The following is a 27,382-nucleotide window of genomic DNA, read 5'->3' as shown; positions in this document are numbered from 1 at the left end:
AAAATTAAGCAATATTTCAGCAATATCAACTGGCAACAAGAAGAATGGGCACAGATTCACATCCCGATCATTGAAATAATGACAAAATTTAACCAGAAGGTTCCCTGAGGACAGAGGGTTTTACTGCATCAGGAAAATATTTGTTCTGACTTGGCAGATTTGACAGGACGTACTATCCCCTTGTTGAAATACATTTCAGTAACAGCTTTGATTCATGAACAATACTTCAACTTTACCTTTGGTAATGTCGACAACACTACCAGATTCTGAATAACAATTGTTTCCCTCATGAAGAAATGGCAAGTGCTTTCGTAAACAGCAGGCAATAATTAGTATAAATGGTGTTATCTACCACTGACAATGTGATTTGATCATCCAGTCTCCAATAATAATCAAACACAGAAGGCAATGTGTCACATTCATTCTAAATATCCAGTACAAATGGAGTGAAAAAAACAAAACAAAGTCTATTAATAGCACATAGTTTATATCATTGATAAACCACATACATACATATACACATATATTTACATACACATGACAAACCATGTTGTTATCTGTTGAACGAAGACTATACCCCTGACAGTATGCAATGAAGCGGATACAGAGGAAACGGGTTTCACAAGGCTCCGGGACTGTTCATGTCATCCTCGGGGGGTGGTGGGGGGCTGGGATATTACCTAAAATATAATCTAGTCTGAAAGGGGAAAAACATAACTTCTGCACAAAAAATAAACTTCTAGATGATGGAAGGGATTTTGGTGTGTAATGGATGCCCAAACTAATGTCAGGTTGAAATAATAACAACAAAAGAGAAGTATTTTCTTGAACAAAAATCCCAAGGCTACCCCTTCCTATTAATCAAAAAAATTTGAGGTTTGTATAACAGCTTTTACATATTACCCTGAAAATTTAAACATATGAACATTTGTGACAGTGTATCTTGGGAGTATGCATACACTACTTGTAACAGAGGTCAAATATTCCAAAGTGTCACCGTTATCTAGCTCAGATTTCATTCTTTTTCAAACTTTCCTGCACACATACAGTAAGGTCTTGAAATTTTAGTGGCATTAAATATATCATGCACAAGCAAGTGAACACCAGACTGCCAAAATTAATATTTTTTCTCTCCATGCTACAAGAATATACTAAATGAGGTAGCAATTCACAGCTGAGACGAACTTATGTCAATAAATATTTCATAATTTTACAAACCAAGAAATACAAAATGTCAAACTCCAGTTAGATCCACCAACATCAATGGGTCAAACAGGATGGCATGAAGGAATCAAACATATCATGGCAACTAATTTCTTATGGTTTTGGGTCAAACTCAAGTCAAACATGATCAAAACTCAAAGTTGCAGTCTGCTAACTGTAACATAATGTTAAATGCGAAAACAGGCCAAAGATATTGGTAATGTTGGTACTCTACTCATAAGAGAATAACTAACAACTGAAACAGAGCAACTAATATTGATGAAAGGAACTAATATCATACACTGACTAAAATCTCAATTTTGTCACAAATAAATACAAATTATATCCATTACACAATTATCCACAGTTTATACCGTTCAAATTATCTTGACATTAAACCAGTGAGTCTACAATACTAATTACAATTAAATACATTTAATTTTTACTGTAGTAATATTCCCTGAAGCATCAATAGTTTAAATACATTGTGTACAGAACAAAGGAAAATACCAGACAAACATCATCAAATGGAATATGATACAGTCAGGCATAATTAATCCCTTGGGCAGTCGATCAACTTCCGCAGCATGTCCTTGGATGAAGCGATGGGTTGTATTCAAGTAAAACATGCTCTGTTTTATCGACAGACGTAAGCATGGTAAGCAACCGGACAGGCACATCTACTTGTGCTCAAGAGTCAATGTCAAGGCTTATACATGTTGGATTTAGCAATTTGAAAGCCTTGTTAGGGGTGTAACATTATTGTATTACAATCAACATCACTGATATGCATCCTTTTACAAGACTCAGATGACACATAGTGATGTTATGATGAATGATTAAAAAAAAAGATTTACTAGTTGCACCAAAAATAAGTACTTTATGGATACATTGTCAGGAAAAAACAGGAAACAGTTTTTGAATAACATTCTGTAATTTGAAATTATGATGAAAATGGGCACTGACATGTTGGGAAAACATATGAAACGGAACCAATTATGATGAATTAGTTATGACAAAAAGATTATGATCAATAATCCTCAATGAAATCCCAACAAAACTGCAAATAATGACTGGATGTATGTGAAAAATTATGAATACTAATTCCGACCTTAAAGACATGTTACTTCAGCTTACCCAAATACATGTTCTGCTGCAACCCATTGATACTGTTCCCCTAACAAATGGCAACTGTCACAAAGGTTATGTACAAGAGTGATCTCTATGTCCAACACTGTAAAGAAACATCACTCGTATGCGACATCAAACATAAACCTGGTACTTCGGTGCTCTTGTTGTTGAGAAGCAAGTCCTGATCAATATCACTGATTTTATACAGCACATGCTGTCATAGTCATGATTAAGACAGAAATCTTATATCAGCTAACAAAATAGCCACTGGCCTATCAATGCATCTTGGTAATACTAGGGTCCTTTTTATTGGATGGCTTAACTGGACACAGATAGATGAAAAGGCATGTTTGCTGCTGTCATTGATGTCTTGTATTTCATAGGATGAAACAGCTAGGAATCGTATTTTGAAAAAAAAGAAGCAAATATGTTTCTGAAACGATTGAGTAAGCCCTTCAAAGTTGACATACAAGGGACATATTCGAAAGAAACTAAAAGGCTAAAGTAACAATTTAGTAACATCCATATAACTCTTGGTTGAAAATTTGACATTTAAAATAATTATATAATCAATTTCAAAGACGTCTGTGAGTTAACTTAGTCTAACTCTCCTGCTCCTCTCCCGGGGTCCAGTTTCCACCAATATATACCCAGGTGAGAAGTAATATTTTAGATCACTTTTGTTTTTGCAATATTGCAGCAATATCACAGCAGGGACACATGCAGAGTGGTTCAAATAATGTTCAGGGATTTATCTAGGATTCAAAATAAAGGCTCTTATTTTCTTTATTTCAGAGACATATTAACATTGCATTCGATACAATAATGCAAAATTAATGTGAAAGTTTCTTCCTCTTCATTGGTCATGTTGTCAGTGAAATACAGGTCACCTGGACCAAGTCATCACACCATTAATAAACATTACCATGAAGTTTTCAATTTGGGATTTTTTCTGACATTTACAGCAGACTTGGAGCCAGAGATCGGCATTTAAGCAGGTCCATGATGGGCTTCTTTGCGACTGATGACTACGTTAACTACTAGACTAACCCATGCCCTCATAGATCATGATAGATGGCATCATAACAGGTCACATTATTTACTCCCTGAAATTATTTCTTCCAACCCTTCCATACATCTTGCTCAAAGGAATCCATGTGCGACACTTAACACAGGTATGGTGTACTACTGGAGAGAATAATTTTGGCGATGAAATTTCCTTCAGCAAGAGATGCTTGGGTTGTTGGAAAAGAAGAACCTGCCAGGTGCCAAACAAATGGAGTTCCGAGCAGACTTTTCGGTGTGGAACAAACTGAATACATTCACCAACTATATTTATATACAACTGCTGAAGACTGGGACTGTGTACTGCTGGTGGGGTCCCAAAATTACTTGCAGTTTTCACCCTTGACACATGGTATAAAATAGCCACAAAAAACAAACAGATCAAAATAATTCCACAGTAAATTTACATGAAATATGATAGGATGAAAGACAAGCTATTTCTTGGGATTGCAGCTACTTTATACCGTGAATCGAGGTCAGGGTTAGATTGCGACGGTCTGGTTTGGAGAACAATTTGGGATACACTAGTTATGACACCAGGACCGTAACTAAGTGACTAGTGTTTAGGAAGTTTATCACCGACAAAGATTGCTCCATGAAACAATATTCTCAAAAATATTGTTCCCAACAAATTCTTTCTAACATATATGACATATACTCATTTTAGAATCCTAACATCGTAAAAATACCCCTCAGTACTAGTAAGGGTAGTATATGATTTCAGCATTCGTAAATGGGTTTGAAAATACAAATAATTTGTACAACATTTAAGTTGACATACAATCATACCATCAGTATCATAACATATTTAAGTCTCTTTTTATGGAATCCTGAGGCAAATATACAAAGGTCTTACCATTCACCAATATGAAAGATTATGGTTAAACATTTCAAAGCCAACCATTAACTTCTAAATTGTTAATCTTTCAACCAAAGTGTTCAAACTGACATGTTAATCAAATCTGCAAGACACTTCTCCAATATGATTCTTTTCTAAAAGCAACGACAGAAGACATAGTTTGCAAAAAACAAAACGCATAGACACCTTACAAGAGTGGATCAACTTAAACATGCTGAAATTGTTACCATGGTTACTAAGCTGAAACAGTTAGCATGGTAACCATGTTGAAATTTACCATGGTAACCATGCTCAGGTGATCTGTACATGAGTAAAGTGCTTCACAAAGTCTGACTATATCATCCACAAACCTCATGGCAAGTTTAAACTTACAATCAGGCAAAGAGCTTCAGAGGGTGGCTTAAACAGAGGATTTGTCCATTCAGCACTGAGAAATAGAGCTGAATCCAACCCTCTTATCTAGCTCAGTTGTAGTGATGAATCTACAACCTTACTGTTCAAGGACAAATCCCCTCAAAGCCTCATCTTATCCTACAGATATTAATTGAATATTTTGGCAGTAATATCAGAAAAAGCTTCGTCTAAATGAACCAAATTGTACACTAATTCAAGCACGTGACTCCACATCAGTCCAGGAGCGCACAGACTTTCAATGACGAAAAACAGTCCAGAGTGACCATGACACCTCTTGTTCTCTACTTTGATTGATGCGGGTAATTGGCACAATATATAGCCACTCTATTCACTCGCGAGAAGTTTAATGGCTTCATGGGAAGTCACATTTACTGCACATTTTCCGCATTCAGAAGGTGCACTTCAGCATACATAACATCGACTCTCAGTCATCAACCCAAGCAACTCAAACATCCAAGGAACTATTTTACGTGGCGTAGCGTTTTGTCCACTGTCGTGCAATGCGGTCGTGCTCCTCGCGGTTGTTGGTGTATTGTTGGGCAATGCTGCCAACCAGGGGGTCGTTGGGGTTGCAGTCTGTTAACAAGGAACATACAGACAGCAGGACTTTAGAAATGGTAAGTGCTGGACTCCAGTTGTCCTTGAGTATATCCAAGCATATGGTGCCTTGACTGTTTATGTTGCAATGGTAGATGCGGGTACGGAATATCACCTGAAAGAAACAACAGCTTGTTTATCGACCAACCAGATATATTTGAAGACATAATTAAACATTCAAGTGACAATAAATCCCACCACTTAACCTTATATCATTCAACTGGTGTCATGTTACTTAATACCGACTGAATGTTGTTTAATGTCAGAGTTAGCCTCTGAAATGCATGCTTTCATAACAGATTTTGGATGGCTACCCACCTGCCCTACGCTTATCTCTTCACTTGTTAATACATTGGATTTATCCAAATTAATATTTGTTGAAATTGTCAGCTGTAAAATAGTTTTGTTGGTTTGTTGTTTAATGCCGCACTCAGCAATATTCCAGCAAAATGACAGCGGTCTGTAAATAATTGAGTCTGGACCAGACAATCGAGTGATTGACATCATGAGCATCGATCCATGCAATTGGGATCGATGACATGCATCAACCAAGTCAGCGGGCCTGACCATCCGATCCCGTTAGTTGCCTCTTACGACAAGCATAGTCACCGTTTACGGCAAGCATGAGTTCCCGGAGACCTATTCTATCCCGGATCTTCACGGGTCAGTTGTGAAATAGTACTGTGGTAAATCTTGTCTAGGTCATCTGAATGGCGACAAGGTTTATGATATTGAACACCAATCAGACTTGACCTGTTCCACAAAGCGATCATAGCGCCAAGATGATCATAGCGCCAAGGTGATCGTAGCTCCCATACTTTAACATAGACTTACGACAGTTGTAGTGCTACGATCGCTTTGTGTAACGGGGCCCTAATAACATTATGAGACGATTCTTCAGGTTTTACCTCCTATGTTGGAGGTTCAAACCCAAATAAAAAATGTTATACCTTAAACCACAGGGCCCAACCCATAATAAATTGTAATGCAGGTTAGTCTGCCTTATGCATGAATTCAAAACTTGACCTGACAACATCATAAGATGATACGTGATGTCTCATCGCCCATGTTGTCACAGATCACCAAACACACTCAATATGTATCATATATTAGGTAAGATCTAACCAGCATATCATCACTGAGTTAGTATTTTCAGTAATATCATATTGTGTCAGCAAAATCTGGGATTCAAACTCATGACCAGTAAAGTGTTGCACCTTTAACCACAGGGCCAACCCATAATAGATTGTAATGCAGGTTAATCTGCCTTATGTGTGAAATCAAAACAGGGTCTTAAGCAAATGTCCTAACCACTTGGCTACCAACCCAACCTCAACTTTTTATGAAGTTTGTCAACTGAAGATGTTCTTCACAACAATCAGCATACACAGGTACTTGAGAACTGAAATACTGTATTTATCCAGAAAATATCAATATTTCACTTGAGTGAAGAAAAACTGAATGTCAAAACTACTTTCAATCACCTCTATGACAATGGTTTTCAGAGCGAGTTCTTAAGGAAAAAACAAAAAAGAGAACATTTGTCTCTTCTTGTCAAACAACATGTTTATCTCATCTTGTGGCCTGACAATGTTGACATTTTCACATAGCTGTGTCACTCACAAAAAGATCAGAGATGATCTAAACATGTCATTTGACAAGATAACTCAAATATCCTGTTGAAAACAGTACTTTATGCAGCTGATGCACAGCTGTCAATACAAAGGGCACTGGACTCTAAATATGCTGTTTGATTCATTACAGTACATTATGATGTTTGTGAGACAGCTCAAATCACAAATGTCTGTGTGCCTGCATCATCTGATGCACAAGGAAAACAGTGGCATGAACTACTTGTCATCAAACACCACCAGGGGGTACGGGTGGCCCAGTCGTCTAAGGCGCCGCAATTCGCTGTGCAGAGTTGTGTCTCTTGGACACGCCAGAAACCTATGATTGTGGGTTTGAATCTCGGTTCGCCCCAATTATGTTTCTAGGCTTGTCAGCACCATACCCGTGCTCGTGGGTTTCACCGAAGTGGTAAACGTCTGAGACTTGCATCACTTCGGGCTTTCCTCCCACATTAAGCTGACACACCGTGATATAACTTGAATACTGTTATAAGCGGCGTTAATCCCAACTCACTCACTCAAACACTTACTCAACTTACATGACCTTTGAAGTGTCTTCCATGATCATGATGATAGTATTGAACCCACATAATATACTCCCTACTCAATAGACATTTTGATCATCTGATCCTCGTTTTGAGGCAAGGATGAGGTGCAAGAACACCTGGACTCCAGGACCTGACTACAATGCATGGCCTGTTACATTGCTGTAGGCAATCTGCTGATTATCAATACACTGTCATCATACACAAGGCCATAACACACTGTGGCTGATTGTTACAACACTCCAGCCTCAGTAAAAAACACTGAGTGTCATGTCACAAAGTGCTATTTCATAAACTATATAGCCTGATGCCATTATCCAACAGTGTAATCTCATACACCAGTCATAATAAAATCAAAGCTAACATTAGGCCCAACTACTGCCTGAAGCAACAGAATAGCCAATACTGACTAAACTATATTTGCTGACACTATCCCTTCTCATATTATAAACTGCATATAGTAAGACTGCATGGTATTGCTGGTACCTAGGTAAACCGTGATAAAAACTTTCAACAGAATGTATTGCGTTATGATCTACATGGGTTGGTATATTTAGAACATACGTGGGTAGGTGTATTTCTTTGGGTTATGGCCATAATGAAATAATTAACATCTTCCTCGTACAGCTAATCTCAGGTGAGCAATATTTCGAGTACACCAAAGCAAATTGTTGCTGTGTTTCCTCCTTGATTAAATGTTATCAATGGTGGCTGAGCCTCTCGACTACAAGAATGTTCCGATAAAAGGGGTAAAGCTGATATATGCCGCTATTTTGGGTCTTAAAAGGAAGGGAAGTTCAAAAGATGCAACTCCTTCTGTCGCTACTTCCTTCTGCAACTACATCCTTCTGTAACTACTTCTTTACTACCTCCTTCTGTAACTACTTCTTTACTACCTCATTCTGACCTCTTTCTGTAGCTACCTCTTTCTGTAACTACTTCTTTACTACCTCATTCTGACCTCTTTCTGTAACTACCTCTTTCTGTAGATACCTCCTTCTGCTACTACCTCCTGTAGATACCTCCTTCTGCTACTACCTCCTTCTGCTACTACCTCCTTCTGCAACTACCTCTTTCTGTAACTACCTCTTTACTACCTCATTCTGACTTCTTTCTGTAGCTACCTCTTTCTGTAGCTACCTCTTTCTGCAACTACCTCTTTCTGTAACTACCTCCTTCTGTAGATACCTCCTGTAGATACCTCCTTCTGCTACTACCTCCTTCTGCAACTACCTCTTTACTACCTCATTCTGCAACTACCTTTTTCTGCAACTACCTCTTTCTGCAACTACCTTTTTCTGCAACTACCTCTTTCTGCAACTACCTCTTTCTGTAACTACCTCCTTCTGCAACTACCTCCTTCTGCAACTACCTCTTTCTGTAGCTACCTCTTTCTGTAGCTACCCCTTTCTGCAACTACCTCTTTCTATAACTACTTCCTTCTGTAGATACCTTTTTCTGCAACTACCTCTATCTGCAACTACCTCTTTCTGTAACTACCTCCTTATGTAACTACTTCCTTTAGCAACTACCTCTTTCTGTAACTACTTCCTTCTGTAGATACCCCTTTCTGCAACTATCTTTTTCTGTAACTACCTCCTGCAACCACTTTCTGTAGCTTCTGCAACTACCTCTTTCTGTAACTACCTCTTTCTGTAACTACCTGCTTCTGCAACTACCTCTTTCTGTAGCTTCTGTAACTACCTCTTTCTGTAACTAACTCTTTCTGCAACTACCTCTGTCTGACCTCTTTCTGTAGCTGCCTCTTTCTGCAACTACGTCCTTTCATAACTACCTCTTTCTGCAACTACCTCCTTTCGTGACTACTTATTTCTGTAACTACCTCTTTCTGTAACTACCTCTTTCTGCAACTACCTCCTTTCGGGACTACCTTTTTCTGTAACTACTTCCTTCTGTAACTACCTCCTTCTGTAACTACCTTCTTCTGTAACTACCTCTTTCTGTAACTACCTTTCTGTAACTACTTCCTTCTGTAACTACCTCCTTCAGCAACTACTTCCTTCTGTAACTACCTTCTTCTGTAACTACTTCCTTCTGTAACTACCTCCTTCTGCAACTACCTCCTTTTGTCACCACCTCCTTCTGTAACTACCTCCTTCTGTAACTACCTCTTTCTGTAACTACCTTTCTGTAACTACTTCCTTCAGCAACTACTTCCTTCTGTAACTACCTTCTTCTGTAACTACTTCCTTCTGTAGCTACCTCCTTCTGTAACTACCTCCTTCTGTAACTACTTCCTTCTGTAGCTACCTCCTTCTGTAACTACCTCCTTCTGTAACTACCTCCTTCTGTAACTATCTCCTTCTGCAACTACCTCCTTCTGTAACTACCTCCTTCTGTAACTATCTCCTTCTGTAACTACCTCCTTCTGTAACTACCTCCTTCTGTAACTACCTCTTTCTGTAACTACCTCCTTCTGTAACTATCTCCTTCTGTAACTACCTCCTTCTGTAACTACCTCCTTCTGTAACTATCTCCTTCTGCAACTACCTCCTGTCACCACCTCTTTCTACAACTACCTCCTTCTGTCACCACCTCTTTCTACAACTACCTCCTTCTGTCACCACCTCTTTCTGTAGCTTCTGTAACTACCTCCTTCTGCAAATACCTCCTTTTGTCACCACCTCCTTCTGTAACTACCTCCTTCTGCAACTACCTCTTTCTGTAGCTTCTGTAACTACCTCTTTCTGCAACTACCTCCTTCTGTCACCACCACTTTCTACAACTACCTCCTTCTGTCACCACCTCTTTCTGTAGCTTCTGTAACTACCTCCTTCTGCAAATACCTCCTTTTGTCACCACCTCCTTCTGTAACTACCTCCTTCTGCAACTACCTCTTTCTGCAACTACCCCCTTCTGTCACCACCACTTTCTGCAACTACCTCCTTCTGTCACCACCACTTTCTGAAACTACCTCCTTCTGTCACCACCACTTTCTACAACTACCTCCTTCTGTCACCACCTCCTTCTGTCACCACCTCTTTCTGTAGCTTCTGTAACTACCTCTTTCTGCAACTACCTCCTTCTGTCACCACCACTTTCTACAACTACCTCCTTCTGTCACCACCACTTTCTACAACTACCTCCTTCTGTCACCACCTCTTTCTGTAGCTTCTGTAACTACCTGCTTCTGCAAATACCTCCTTTTGTCACCACCTCCTTCTGTAACTACCTCCTTCTGCAACTACCTCTTTCTGTAGCTTCTGTAACTACCTCTTTCTGCAACTACCTCCTTCTGTCACCACCACTTTCTGCAACTACCTCCTGTAACCACCTCTTTCTGCAACTACCTCCTGTCACCACCTGTAACTATGTCTTTCTGTAACTACGTCTTTCTGCTACTATGTCTTTCTGCAACTACCCCTTCCTGCAGCTACCTCTTTCTGGGGCTACCTCTTTCTTCAACTACTTCTACACCTACATCTACAGCTGTCACTCTCTGCAACTACCTCTGCATCCTTGTTCCTCTCTGCAACTTGCCACCTCTACATCACTCTCTGTAACTACCTATAAGCCCCTCTGAGCAACTACCTGTACATGACTTTCTGCAACCAACTCTACTTCACTCCTTCAACTACCTCTATGTCACTCCCTGCAGCTACTTCTACATCACATGAAGAATTGTGATCAGTGGGAATATTCGATCCGAACCCAAGGCTAGTGGATACTTGAACTGTGAAAATGGGCCTGCCTTAAACTGCTGGGCGGTCATTGTCCCTGTTAACAAATACCCCAGACTGCTAGCTAGATGTGTTTTGGCTCTGGGTTACATTACTATCAAAAGACCCAATCCATTAGCGATCAGCACATACTTATCTCATTGGTATATTTTTATGATCAGGGCCTATTTCCACATCAGTGATCAACTCAACGTCTACTTGATGGTCAGTTGTGCCCTTGTAGTGACCTACCTTTGGTGGCTTGAATGGATAGTCCTGAGTGAAATGTATATCCAGGAAGAAGACTCCTCCCTCGTAAACTGACCCCTTGGGTCCCAGGATGGTGGACACCCACTCATACAGGTTGTCTCCCTTTGGTCCAGCACTGCAACAGAAGGTCAAGGTCAGGTTAACCAGTTCAGAATCATAACTGTTTGCGTAATTAATGCTTAAGTAACATGTGATCAAGCAATGTCATTACATGTATGCTTTTTGCTAACATTTGTAAATAATAAAATGAAGCAAAAGGAAATAAAACAACTTATTTTGAAGGTTCTTAAATTCTCTAAAATGTTCTGGCTGGGTTGCTGTTTAATGTTACAACATTCCATGACACTGTTTATCTGGCCTGCATGAGCGACATCTCTTCTAGGATATTTGTGCTCAACTGATTTTGATGTGCAGAATTGTGTGACTTCACAGCCGTAAAAAGCAGTGTTAATGCTGATGCAGCTATAAACATTCACTCACTCACTAATGCTGACTGATTTGGTTAGCTTCTGTGTCAACATGTCAAACATGTTTTCTTATATTCAAATCCAACAATCTTTGCCACTGTTAATCATGCAAAAATGAGTCTTTCACGAGTAATAGCCTGTTCCTGTGATCTATGACCTACTGGATATTGACCAAATGACATGCTGTCAAAATTGACAAATATGGTATTCGGGAATGTCCATAAAGCACAATCAGGTCAAAATAATCAATATCAAGTAATCTGGAAAACAAAAGTATTACCAGGATGAGGACTGTTGGCCTGACAACTGAATACCACCATGCTTACTGCATGAGCTCTATCATCTCCAACAACTAATAAATACAGAAAACAAACCAGTTCATCAAAATGTCAACACACTTCTCAGGCAGCCTTCTGTCAACATGTCCCTAGCATTATTTTTTTATACTCCACCAAACTTCCAGGAATTCTTTTTTTCTCTATTTTACACCAGCAACTGCTGACAGCTCTCTATAATTCACTTCTGACACCTAATTGTATGGAAAAGGCAGGCTGATGATCAAAGTGGACTGATGACAAATCAAATCAATACCTCAATGGGTTTTTATTCATCACAATTGCTACACATCAGTGAAGCAGCACTTGTGGACAGCTGCCCCAGATTACAGCATCTGTCATTGATCTATCAGAACACAGTTTAACTTATTTAAAAGGTATCAAAAAAGAAAGGTTTCATACACACTTCATAGTGACAATATTTATTTTAACAACAGAATGTAAATGACAATGAGTACAATATCAACCAGAGCTGTTTGTGGAGACCGATAAGATTGTCTCTCTCAGAAATCAGAACAAAACGCTTCAATATTGGCAAAAGAGTGACTTTTGTTTGCTCTTGTGATTAAAGGCGCTTAATTCAATTCGCTTAAAGATCTGGCCCTTAATTCAAGCAGTACTCCATGAATCAGATATTTATTCAAACATCTATTTCACATGTTTAAATTTTGCCCCCAAATTCTATTCACTGTAGGTTGTAAACCCTTGACTACACTATGTTCTTAAAACTAAACCCAAAAAGAAAGAAAAAAGTATTGTTTTCATTATCTTCAATTCCATTACTTTCTTAAAGTACATCAATCTACTTAAACTTTCAAGAGAAAAATATTAAGGAGATATTCCAAGCCATATTTCAGCAGTATAATTTCACTGCACAAGGCACGCTAACCAGGGCTTGATAATGTGGGCACAAAGGTACAACATTCTCTCTCTCTCTCTCTCTCTCAACATGTTTAAATCAAAGATGACAGACTTCTGCAGCACAATATGTACTCATTTGTCCTCATGATTGTAACTGAGGTTGGTTGGCTGGTTTGTTGTTTAATGGCAATATTCCAGCTTTATGATGGTGGTCTGAAACTAAGAGTCTGGACCAGACAATCCAGTGATTGATATCATGAGCATCGATCCACACAATTGGAATCGATGACATGCATCAACCAAGCCAGCGAACCTGACAACCCGACCCGTTAAATGCCTCTTACCACAAGAGGTCTGTATGAGTCAAGTTTGTTTTGTTTTTTGGGGGGTTGTTTAACGCCGGCTATATGATGGCAGTCTGTAAATAATCAAGTCTGGACCAGACAATCCAGTGATTGACATCATGAGCATCGATCCACGCAAATTGGGATATGATGACATGCCTCAATCTAGTCAACGAGCCTGACCAACGGACCCGTTAGATGCCTCTTACCACAAATATAGTCACCTTTTACTGCAAGCATGGGTTGCTGAAGACCTATTCTACCCCGGATCTTCACAGGTCTATTAGTCAAGAAACGATGTTAGAAGTAACTTAAGTAACTATCCCCTACCAATGGTTGATAGTGAGAGCACCTGGGGCGCCATGACAGTCAGTCAGGGCACAGCAGGGACTTCAATTACAATCAAACCAAAACACACCAGACAAATGTGGATCACATCACATTAATTAAACCACTTGTAAATAGTCATTAATGTCTACTCAAAATACCCTAACCTGAAAATGTTAACTAAATCTGAGGACAATTTTATCCCTTACGAAGCCTTCCCAAAATTCCTTACACCTCAACTCACCAATAAGCACATAACTCTATTCATCAAAGCATTAGGACATATGTTCAGGTTCGGAGTAACAGATGCACTTTGATGGGGCCCTCAACGGGTTGGAGAAATATTGATTTTCCCCTTTTCTATAAAGAAATAAGCAAGGCTGACGTTGTGTGTTCCATGTCTGTATAAATATTTAAGCTGACAAGTCAATAGTTTCACTAGCCAGTCATACCCAGTCAGCCAAAAAAGCCATTTATGTCCTGAGGGTTGCAAAAGGTTTGAGATTCAGAGCCGGCTATTTCGTGAAAATCTGTACCAGTTAAAAGCAGCAGTGTTATACCCTCTAAGTTTAAGGTTTTCTCATTTAGGTGTATAAGTAAATTTATTAACAGACTTTGAAGGAATCATTTAATGATTATAAATCCAACTGAGCTACTACCAAATACACAATTATATTACAAAGAGACTGAAAAGTAAAAAAACATTGAATAATGTTTGAAACATCAGTAAACATTTAACTATATCAGATACTATCTTGTCAGAGCAAGCCATGCATTAAATAGTGTCAGAGTTGAATATCTTTTATCTGTCAACACTGTTTAGAATAGATATGCAGCAATTATGCATGCAACTGATATGCTTATGCCTTGAATAGCAGACTGTCAGCATAATGTCAGCTTAGATGTCTGTCGTGAATAGTAGGGTTGGTTGATCAAGCCTACAAGTGTAGACAGCCTCCACTTTCTCAAATGTTTGAGAGAATAAATATTTTGACTTGACACTTAAGCTGAATCAATAAAAATAACTGCTCTGGAATGACTGTGAAAAACAACCAGAGTGAATAAACATGCTAAAAGCAAAAATAAATGCCTTTGTCGGACTCGTTTAAGTTAAGTTTTTCAAATTAGAAATATGTTTTTCATGTTCATTTAGAATGGGTTAAATTTTTATATTGAAAGTCTGTTTCTTTGTTATTGAAGCGTGTTTAATTGAAAACACTTAACTAGTCATTTTAACACCCCTTCCCTCCCACGCTTTCTCTGCACTACAACACCTGCAACCTATTGCAAAATTCAACTTCAAACAGCTGTTGCAGGAAGATGACTGCACATGGAAAAGAAGTCATACAATATCTTGTCACATGTCCCCGTTTCATGACATTCCAATTTTGTCCTCACTGGATAACATGACATGATATATATAAGAAAGAATTATTACAGAGAGGCCATCACAAGAATGAAGGAAAAGATAGGCCATCACACAAGAATGAAGGAAAAGAGAGGCCATCACACAAGAATGAAGGAAAAGAGAGGCCATCACACAAGAATGAAGGAAAAGAAAGGCCATCACACAAGAATGAAGGAAAAGAGAGGCCATCACACAACAATGAAGGAAAAGAGAGGCCATCACACAACAATGAAGGAAAAGAGAGGCCATCACACAACAATGAAGGAAAAGAGAGGCCATCACACAAGAATGAAGGAAAAGAGAGGCCATCACACAACAATGAAGGAAAAGAGGCCATCACACAACAATGAAGGAAAAGAGAGGCCATCACACAACAATGAAGGAAAAGAGAGGCCATCACACAACAATGAAGGAAAAGAGAGGCCATCACACAACAATGAAGGAAAAGAGAGGCCATCACACAACAATGAAGGAAAAGAGAGGCCATCACACAACAATGAAGGAAAAGAGAGGCCATCACACAATGAAGGAAAAGAGAGGCCATCACACAACAATGAAGGAAAAGAGAGGCCATCACACAACAATGAAGGAAAAGAGAGGCCATCACACAACAATGAAGGAAAAGAACATCCATCACTCAATAATAATCAGAGAGGCCATCATCTCACAGCAAGGAATGATGACAGATAGAGGCTAACTCCCCTGTCACTCACTATCCCATTTGTTGCAATTATACAACTAACATGCAGTCTAATGAGCAATCAATGAGACACATAATAATAACACCTGCTTGAAGAGCCAGCCCAGCTTCCATATTGATCAGGGAAATATAGCAGGGTAAACATGTGCTCCGTCAACACATCAACTTCACTCAGCAGAGCCCAACAGGGAATGTTTCCGTTTATTGTAGTTTCTTTTGAAAAGTAAAAACAAACAGATCTAGCAAAGCTAGTTTTTATGTGGCGGCCTGAATCTGTCAGATAAAACCATGTAAGTTTCACTGTAGCTTTGGCAGAGCTTATCTCAGTTTAACAAACCATTGGTGGGAAGTTAATCGGACGTTATAATATCTATGGTAACTATAAAACAGTGCTGGAAATTGAGCCCGCATGTTGCTCTGATATCTGCAAAAGTCAGCTGAACAGATATATAAAATATATTTCTCTTTAATAATAGAGTTTCAGAAATGCTTCAAAATTGCTTATGTTGTGTTTGTTATATTTGTGTACAGATACTGTTGTTTCTGTGACTCCTAGATGCAGAAGATATCCTTTGGCGCTAATAAAAGATCATCTCATCTCAAACTGACTCGACAGTTTCAAGCTGCCCAAGTTTCAGACCAGAAATGCCTGAGTGAGGATTTACCTCACCCTCAGCAATATTCCAGCCCTTTCAAGGCAGAGGGCACTACAATAGGCTTCCCACATTGCACCTATGAGAGGTATCTGACACAGGTCTTCAGAAGCGACCTGGCAACGCTTCATCCGCTAGGCTACCCCACCTGTCAAGACTTGAAATGAAACTCAGTCACAACAAAAGTAACCTTCATGAGCTTTCATTCAACACAACTATGACCAGTGGGTACACATCCATGTTCTCCACTTAGTTCATTCCAACGGTCACTTGAGCAATACGTTAGTTATTGCTTTTCAACTTGTTTGTTGTTTAAGGTGACGTGAGGTAAAACGGGTTTTATCATAGTGTTTAAGATTATTGCACTTATATAGCGACGTGCATACGTGTGTCTGCTTGTGCTATAAGGACTAATGCCAGTTTTTACAGTGCTTGCCCCCTGAGATGCCATCTTGTAGTTTAACATTGATATCCCACTCAAACACAGTATATACTGACTCCAAGCCAACCAATCCTTGTTTTAGCCCCCTTAATGCCAAGCGCCAGGCAGGGTAACAATTACCATCTTTTAACTTCTTTTGGAATGACACGGCTGGTGATTGAGTTTGGAGTTCGTTGATTAACACCACACTCAGCAACATTCCAGCTATGTCGGACCGACACTCCCTGCTGTTCGCATACAATGATGACATCTACCACGTCACCATTTCGTCGCCTGTTACAACCAGCAAAGGTTTCTCTTTGCCCATGGTCAAGCAGTAACCAGGCTTCACAGTCTAGGATGATTCAAAATCTCAGCACAATTATAACAATGCATCCAATCAAATAAATACAATATTCTTTATGCTAAAGTTTTTCTTCACAGAAGGAGCTCAGGTCATTAGTTAAAATGTTTGCAAAAATAGCATTCTTACTGGCAAAGTATAAAATAACATGAACAATTTGGGATCTTCACTGCCATATTGTTGTGGTCTACATCACATTTATGTGATCTGAATGGCTTGTCAAGTTACTTCCCAAAAGTATTGCAACAGGACTTGCCAGACAAATAACAGGATTTTTTCCCCTCCCGCACTGATAAAAGTGATTTAATGGCTTACACATGAGACCTTCACAAAAACAGCATTTGTTGTCACTGAAGTTTTTCTGTGCCCAATACAGTCTGTGGTTGAAAACAATTGTATTCTGAGAAACTGAATCTATTGCTACTGACACAACAATCACAAACCTATGGGGGAAAACAAGATGGAATGAACATAGGACTTCATTTTCTTTCTGATGAAATAGTCTAAACAGACCATTCGGTCTCATGAACGATCATAACCACGGACAGGAAGACAAAACAAAGCCTCCAACAATCTGTTGTGTGTCTGTATGTCAACATCTTGTCAACTTTTGAAACAAATTTTTTTTTTGTGAAATACAAAGGAAATGGTTAAGACAAAACCCTGAGGTGATTCTGGAATCAATGGGCACCAGTTTGTTCAATATCATATATATCAGTGAATATTCCCCAAAACATTAAGACCATAATAAATGTTTTTGATCTATTGCTTCACATCAATGACCCTAACCTGCAGACAAAATATGTGTGCCCTTCTTTCTTCTTTTGATGAAATACACCATATTATGGAGCAAGATGCTTAATACAGCAAATACATTAAGTACAATTTTGACCACCCACTCCCCACAGCATGCACGTCCTTCTCCCCCTCACAAGTGGAGCCTCCAAGCAGGGCAATCACCATAATATTCACCTTCTCCTCCTACACACAACAGGGAGCCTCCAAGCAGGGCAATCACCATAATATTCACCTTCTCCTCCTACACACAACAGGGAGCCTCCAAGCAGGGCAATCACCATAATATTCAATTCCTCCTCCTACACAAAACAGGGAGCCTCCAAGCAGGGCAATCACCATAATATTCACCTTCTCCTCCTCACAAGGGGAGCCTCCAAGCAGGGCAATCACCATAATATTCAATTCGTCCTCCTACACAAAACAGGGAGCCTCCAAAGCAGGGCAATCACCATAATATTCACTTCCTCCTCCTACACACAACAGGGAGCCTCCAAGCAGGGGAATCCCCATAATATTCACCTTCTCCTCCTCACAAGGGGAGCCTCCAAGCAGGGCAATCACTATAATATTCAATTCCTCCTCCTACACAAAACAGGGAGCCTCCAAGCAGGGCAATCACCATAATATTCACCTTCTCCTCCTCACAAGGGGAGCCTCCAAGCAGGGCAATCACCATAATATTCACCTCCTCCTCCTACACACAACATGGAGCTTCCAAGCAGGGCAATCCCCATAATATTCACCTCCTTCTACACGCAAGGGGGAGCTTCCAAGCAGGGCAATCCCTAAAATATTCACCTCCTCCTCCTAAACACAACATGGAGCTTCCAAGCAGGGCAATCCCCATAATATTCACCTCCTTCTACATGCAAGGGGGAGCTTCCAAGCAGGGCAATCCCCATAATATTCACCTTCTCCTCCTCACAAGGGGAGCTTCCAAGCAGGGGAATCCCCATAATATTCACCTCCTTCTCCTCCACACAAGGGGGAGCTTCCAAGCAGGGCAATCCCCATAATATTCACCTCCTTCTACACGCAAGGGGGAGCTTCCAAGCAGGGCAATCCCCATAATATTCAGCTCCTCCTCCTACACACAACAGGGAGCTTCCAAGCAGGGCAATCCCCATAATATTCACCTCCTCCTCCTACACACAACAGGGAGCTTCCAAGCAGGGCAATCCCCAAAATATTCACCACCTTCTACATGCAAGGGGGGAGCTTCCAAGCAGGGGAATTCCAAAACATTTCACCTCTTTCTCCTACACACAACAGGGAGCTTCCAAGCAGGGGAATCCCCATAATATTCACTTCCTCCTCCTACACAGAACGGGAAGCTTCCAAGCAGGGGAATCCCCACACAACCATAAGAATAAAAAATCTGCAGTATTTGGCACGGATATTAAGCTTTGTTGACACAAAGTGTTAAAACTTGCCAAACAAATAAACACACACATGGATAATTTTAAAAGTTTTTCTATTGTCTGTAAAGAAGACTGATGAGAGACTTGATTAAGACCCAGACAAGCGTGTGTGTTTTGTCTTTCTGGAATACAAGGGAAACGCTACCAGAGATTGTGCAGTGGGCTGTGTAGGCTGTGCGTGGTGGACTAGTTGCTAGGAAATGTGTACCAGATCATGGATAGGGAATCTGTATGTTGTTGCTTGTCAGGTCATGGGAAACATGGGAATGAACATTGTACAGCATTTCCTTAGTAGGACATGAAAATATACGCGAACTTTACAGCGACAATTGTATGGATAGAGTAGGTTTGATAAATTGTCAATATTAGTTAGTTGGGATAAAATGTTGAGGTGGAACTGACAGACGTTGAGCAATACTGAAGTGGATACATCCAACTCCCTTTCCCCATTTTTCCAACTCTACCTCCTCCCACACCTTTTTCGCCCCAGAAACCACGTGTCAATTCAGTGTGCAGTCGGTCTTGGATGTGTTGTTCACTTCTTGTCTTTGGTCGTATGCAGTGTCCTTTTTCAAATTCAGACTCAGTTACAGAGACACTCACACAGACAGAAGCGTACTGTGAGACTGAGAACAAAGTCAAATACATACAGTCAGATTGAGACAGACAGTCAAAAACAATCACACATTCAGTCAGATTCAGACAACCAAACAGCCAGATTCAGACAACACATACTGCCAGATTCAGACACAATCAGCCACAGTCCGACACAACCACATATACTGCCAGATTCAGACACAATCAGCCACAGTCCAACACGACCACATATACTGCCAGATTCAGACATAATCAGCCACAGTTCGACACAACCACACATACTGCCAGATTCAGACACAATCAGCCACAGTCAGACACAACCACATATACTGCTAGATTTAGACATAATCAGCCACAGTTCGACACAACCACACATACTGCCAGATTCAGACACAATCAGCCACAGTCAGACACAACCACATATACCGCTAGATTCAGACACAATCAGGCAGTCAGACACAGATACATGGTAGCCAGGCACACAGACGACTCCTTACACAGGGGTAGTTGATGATATCCCATGTGATGGTCGAGGTGCCTTATGCCTGGTAGGATGAGAAGCTGCATCAGATTGAACCCTGTCTCTTCTCTCTCCCAACAACAAAATGCAGGCATCCCACAGTGTTCCCTCTGACCAAAAAACAATACAACTACTTCCCTTTCATTCATGTTGAATTATTTCCTGTGATTTTTTCCCCATGGCAACTGAGAACTAAGTATCAATGACAGACCGATTGGTAGGCATTCACTATCTTGGACTGGCTGGAAGCAAAGAGCTCATGAGTAACAGCCACAACAGATTCAGCTATTCTGGTCTACAATGGCACTGGGAACACAGAAGGTCATTAACATTCTTCAGATTTGCCAACCCAAACTGGGCCCCCTGCTACAAGTCAGGCATTCTCTAGGCAGATTGACTGAAACTGACAGCCTGGCTGAAGACAAGATGGACCAGTCCACTTCCTGCCAGGGGGGATGGGCTGTGATTCCTATCAGCTGTTGGGTCAATAGTGATATTATTATCTTTATTAGCAGGTGATTAGGATGAATGAATTCGATGGCCTGGGAAAGCAATTCAACTATTGAATTGCAAATATTCACTTTGAGAATCTCGGAGAAATTTGGCAGAGTATGTTTGCAGTACTGAATTAGAAAAGAATATTGATTTTTTTCACTCTCTTCCTGTTCATACTGGTTTAACTTTTTTGTGTATCAAACCCATTTGTACAAATCATAAATACAGCTGTTGAACCTTCATGCACAGAGTCTGTGACAGTATTTAAAGAGAATTATTTCTTGTAACAACAAGCTTTGCGCTAAATTAAAGTCTAAAGAATTTCTCAAAATTTAATCAAATTCTATTATTATAATATTACCTGTGGCTAGAAAGAACAGGTGGGATTGCAAAACAGACCTGTGAAGAAGTATTTACATTACACACACTACTCACAGAAAAACAATATTGACAAATTGTAAACCTGCCACATATTGTTTAGCACAAAAAAGAATTGAGGGAATAAAATCTGATTTCAACTGAACAGCATACTCAACACCTTATTTTTTGCCTGAAAAGATAAGATACATTCAATGTTAAAATGAAAGATGCTCTGTTGGAAACATTCCAGGTTGTTCTTTAGACATATTGTCTAAAATGGGATGTTAATATTAGTGAGCGACAAAATTCTTAGTTTTATCATTGCATTACAGTTTAACATTAGTGAGTGAGTTGGGTTTAATGCTGCTTTGACAATACTCCAGTTATATTACAGCATGTCTTAACTCTTTCCAAAATGCAGGTCGGTACACCAGCCAAGACATCCTGAGTCCCGAGACTCCGGCCACAGGTAGCCCCGTCAACATAGTATATACTTTAATGAACCTGTCATATCATTCTTTTATAAAATGTATCATTTCAATTAATCATATTTTGTTGACAGATTAAAAAATTAATTATCTATTTCCCTCAATGTTATTGGAAAAAAATATTCTCAGACAAATGCTTTGACGATTGGTCCATACTTACATGTCAAAGAGCAAAATAAAAACATTTCAAGCAAATCCTTAAATAAATTATATTGGTGTTGAAAGAGAATATGTGAGGAAAGCCTGAAGTGATGCAGGTCTCAGGCATTTACAACTCTGGTGAAACCCACGAGCACAAGTGTGGTGCTGACAAACAAAGAAACATTATTGGGTCGAACTGGGATTCTAACCCACAATTTTAGGGTCCTGGTATGCCCAAGGGATGCAACTCTGCACAGCGAACTGCGGCACCTTTAACAGATGACTGTGCCACCTGCGCCCCAGTTTAACATTAACTGCCCTGCCTTGTAACTTTAGTAACTGTAATTACACTTGATTTCCTTCTACACCAATGTCACATTTATATTCTAAACCTTGCAGTAATTAACCAAGAAAGCCAACTTCTTTTGTTTGTTGTTTATTGGTTGTTCAATGCAGCGACATTTCCAAAGAAGGTGGCCAGAAGATAATCCAGTCTGAACCAGACAAACCAGTGATTGCAGTTATGAGCAACCACTGTACGATGACCCGATCAATGCTGCTGATGACCCATTGTAACCCAGATTCCAAACAGGGTAGAACATACAAAGCTCAAGTTTGCTAATTAAGGACACCATGAAAACACTGTAACTATTAAATAAGCCAAAAGGTTGATTCAAGAGAAGGGGAGTGATTGAATAACTGAAGGGGGAGGTAACTCTTCATTTACTATATGTTTTTGTCCTTGACAACTACTTCAACAACTCTGGTTAGCATTGGTTAGCAACTTAAACCTCAAATAAAACATTTATTGTATAACTTTTAATTTACATGGCTGGTCTGGATTAGCAATTCTTATTTACCTTTGTTGATGTCCGGATGATGTCTGACAGTTCCGAAAATCTGACAGCCATTTTGGATTCATTTCGATCGAATATTCCAAGATCGTAATGATTCAAGTTACAGTTACAGCTATAAAATAGGTGGTGAGGAGTTTGGTGGCCAAGGTCATTCCAACCAGATTGTTTACAGTCGATGATGCCGTCACAGTCAAGGGTTTTCATCTACCGATGTTATTACAGGAAAATTTAGGGTTTGTCTTCATGCTGACTTATCATTCAAAGTCATGTGACTTCTGGAATGTACTGTTTATTACATTGCATGGGTCCAGTTCTGGATGCAGCCAAGTTCGTACACTTTCAAGTTTCAAAGTTTATTGTACAGTTCAATTGTTTTAACAGTTCAGATATATCAATTGTGGGAGGGATACAGACAAGTACCGGATTCTAGAGCCAGGATGTGACAGACAATGCCGAGCGACTGATGTTTCCAGTACAGCTGACAGCCAGTATCGTGTCTCTGATCTTGAGACCATGTACAAAAAATTTCAGTTCAATGATTAATTAATAAACTAGTTATTGAACTTTACCTACTTGTTGTGTGGTCCTTCTGCATTTCCCTAGTTTCTACATTCATAACTTTGGAGATTATTTTGATATACTTTTAGTAAACCTTGTCTCCCAGCTCTGGTATTTATCTTGCCACATTTTCTTACTGGCAGCATCATCCATTTATTTTAGTAGTGCATCCTCTAGTAATGATCAGCCAGTCTACGGCCGTTTCATTATAATACATTCAATTTAAGGAAGTAATTGTATAGGTGGGTGACATAACCCTGTGTAGAAGCTTGTGAATAAAATGGGCTATCGATGTCTTCCAAACCATAATAACCTTGGCCTGAGAATTCTTTATCAGTGTGTGATAAAAAGTGCTCACCTATGGAAGCAATGATCTTAAAATTTCATTCAAATCTCATTATGCTTTCAATCAATAATATTACCAGTGGCTTTTTAGCCAGAAAGAATTTAATCAATTTTATCAAAGAGTGGCAAAGGAATATTAAATGGTTATTTATCAAACATATTAAAGCAGAATAGCATATTTATTCAGGACAACAAACTTTAAAACCTGTTTAATCTGGATGGTGTAGATTCCATCAATATTATCCCGATAAAGATAGTGGAGAAATGAAAGAATTATTGACAATCAGATTAGCAAGTTTGTTGTTAGTTGTTCTGAGGGGATAAGCATATTCAATCAAAGGCTTACTGTAGGTAAGGCAACAGAAGAAAACTTTCAGTTACCATGAACACCTGTGAAAATATTCCACCTTCTGAGTTGGATTTAAAGTATCTAGCCTTTCCTATTATGACTTCAGTTAAAAAAACAAAAAGTATTAATTCCCCATGTTCTAAATGACCAACCAAACAGGTCTTTCAATCGTCTAAGGTGCCACAATTCACTGTGCAGAGTTGCATCCCTTGGGCATGCCAGACACCTATTTATCTTAAGTTGTTCGTCTGCACCATATCTGTACTTGTTGGTTTTACCAAAGGAGTTAATGTATTACACCTGCTTCACTTTAGGCTTTCCACCCACATCAATCTGGCACACCGTGATAGAACATAAATACCGTTGAAAGCAATGTAAAACCAACCCACTCACTGCTTACACTTCCATTACCACCACAAACTCAAAAAGTAACCTATCCAGTTATCGATGAAATCCTGTAATTACCACTGTAAGTAAATGTATCACTTTCACTGATAAAGCAGAGACTTCAATGACAAAAGATAGTGGGCTTCATAAATCTTACTGCTGTACATTGGCAAGCTTGACTTTCCCCCCTTAAAAATGAAAGAAAATAATCTTCTTTTGAACACACTATTCCTCCGTCAGTCTTAAAAATTTATTACTGGAAACTGTAAAAAGCATGGTCAGTAAATATTTACGCCTTGAAAAAAGCCAGGTTTTGTTTTGTATGGCTCCCTGTCAAAATTTGTCCCTGGCTTGGGAATTGAATGTCTTGTTTTGTGTGAGACAAATGGACGCTACAAGGCTACTGGCTCGCTCTGAAGCTTGTCAGGAAGCAAGACAAGTGTCTCCAGAATGGACAAGCATCCCCCTGCAGATAGTCCCCGTCCATCTGTACTGGTGGCAGATGCAGCTGCAGCAGCTTCAGCGGCTCCATCGGCTCCCGCCCCAGACACAACCCATGATGGACTTGCTTGGGTCAGCTGCCATGCTTCTAGACATACTTAATGGGTGTGATATATGCAGGATGATATATTGATATATATATATATTGATCAAGGCTAATCTCTCATGATCTTTCATTCTACTTGTTGAATGGACAGACGGAGCAGGGTGAGTGACTAAGTCATTGTACTGTTGGAAGGGAGTGAGTTGAGTGTGATGCCGCTTTGAGCAATAATTGAGTTGTATCACAGCTGGTCAGCTCAATATGGGAGGAATCCTATAGTTACACACGTTTTAGACATTTACCACTTTAGTGAAACCCATTAGCACAGGATAATATCAGTGTCAATCTGCGTTGGAAACCACAATGAGAGAATCCTAGCAAGTCTAAGGGAAGCAACTCTGCACAGCAAATTGTGGTACATAAGACGCCTGGGTCTAATGTCATTGTCTCCATCACAACCACCCAATCCACATTATAATCACTTCAAACATTTACAAGCACGATGTAAATGACACCCACTCCATCTGCATTCCTGAAGCAGCTGATGAAGCCAGGAAAAGACTCACAACTTACACTGCAGGCAAACATTCAAGCTATGGCAAACTCACACACCTCCACATGATGTTGATGGAAGCTAACTTTAAGATAAGTTTCAGAATAAAAACACCATGTTATCGGAGACAAACAAGTGTTGATACATGGAGAAATGTTAGGAGAGATTTGCCAATGAAACACCACTCATGAAATGATACCACTTCCACACTGCCATGAATGAAAGTTAATACTTCTACATAAATATCCTTCATTAATCAGTTTCATAGCTGAAGGCTAAATATGTTAGAGAGCTATTAGAGAGAGAGTTGGTGTCCTGTAATCAAGCAAGTTAATATACAAATGAGCAGGCAGTTTTGATAACTGGCTATTCTTGTCAAGGATTCCTTGTGTCCAACACTTTGTATAACATTTTCATTGACCAGTGCAAGGCAAGCATCTTTCTACAGCACATTCATGTGGTCCCTGGCACTAACAACTTTAATTTATACCATGTTAACACAATGAAAAGTGCTCACACCAATCTAATTCCACATAAACTGGACCACTGCAGTTACTTGATATAAATGACTGCAAGAACACAGCCATGTGAGGGAACTACATGAATCTACAACAGAATGAGGAGACGAAGGTTGACCCCCCACAGTACTATAATGGGCCAAACAAATCTCTCTGTGACTCTGAAATGGTAGGAACAAAGAGGCATGTGTGGACACCAAATATTATTCTCAAACCTCCCACACGGGTATACCCCAGACCAGTGATTTACCACTAAACAATCACCAGCAGCTGTGCTATCCCCATCAGTGGTCTTGATGTATCATTCCCTTGCTGACCACCAGAGCTACTTCAAAAACCTAATATACACAAAAAATGGCAGCAATATAAAGTTACAGTATTCAAAGTAATGGATGCCCATAGTTGCTGCATTAATACATCATCCATCATACACAACTTTGAGACTAAATGTTCACAAGTTTCAAAATCCATCCTTTGGGCAAAGGACTTGCAAATTATTCATTGCATACCGCTGTTCTCCATAACATCAATGGCTACCGATTTCAGACATGGCAATGATGTGAAGTGAAGACCCGTGTAGGCCTGTGAGTGAGTGTGTCCTGAACAAATCTACATGGAGGCAACAGGAGCAGATTGTTGTTTGGTTGTTTAATGCGCTATATGACAGCAGCCTGTAAATATTGAACAGTATCTTGCTCGGTGAGGGTAGAATGAAACAAAATCAACCAAGTCTGCCTTTCAAATTCATGATAGTCTGCCAGCCCCAGACTACTAAATTGTACTGAAGGCAAGTAAAAATCCAATGATGGTATTCCTCACTGACAAGTGGCATTTGAAGACTATAATTCTGAACCTGTTTTCAATGTTTCAACACTGCTACAAATTGGAACTTAGTTAACTGATAATTGAAATAAGGTTTACATTAGTTCTTTGAACTAGACTCAGGAAAAACAATTTCTAAAGCTGTGTCTACAAGCCTGATTCCTGTTCTATTTAGTGGCCCTTATGACATAGAGAGCCGCATGGGGACAAATTCTATTCTGGAATCCCCATGGGATACTGAAGCAGGCAAACAAGAGGCCACATCAATCAATGTCATGTTAGTATACTGACACCCTGCATGACACCATCTAGTCACTGCATCACAATCTATAACCCAATATCCAAAGGAGTTCC

General features: G+C 39.6%; 1 protein-coding gene across 3 annotated transcripts in view; it reads right to left on the bottom strand.

Moving 5' to 3' along the window:
* Positions 1-470: 470 nt before the first annotated feature.
* LOC124149215 (ubiquitin-conjugating enzyme E2-24 kDa-like) overlaps positions 471-27,382 on the bottom strand; it is a 59,321-nt gene continuing 32,409 nt past the window's right edge. For all 3 annotated transcript variants that reach the window (XM_046520655.2, XM_046520657.2, XM_046520656.2), the window contains 2 exons: positions 11,378-11,510; positions 471-5,384 (listed from right to left, as the gene is read on the bottom strand). In XM_046520655.2, the coding sequence (XP_046376611.1) occupies positions 5,139-5,384; positions 11,378-11,510 (379 nt within the window). In that variant the 3' untranslated portion in view covers positions 471-5,138. The remainder of the gene's footprint in view (positions 5,385-11,377; positions 11,511-27,382) is intronic.

This window comes from Haliotis rufescens, unplaced genomic scaffold (assembly GCF_023055435.1).
Source record: "Haliotis rufescens isolate VD_foot unplaced genomic scaffold, xgHalRufe1.0.p SCAF_4, whole genome shotgun sequence".
NCBI lineage: Eukaryota > Metazoa > Mollusca > Gastropoda > Lepetellida > Haliotidae > Haliotis > Haliotis rufescens.
Note: the sequence above shows the minus strand (reverse complement) of the source record. Positions and strands in the feature narration are given on the sequence as shown.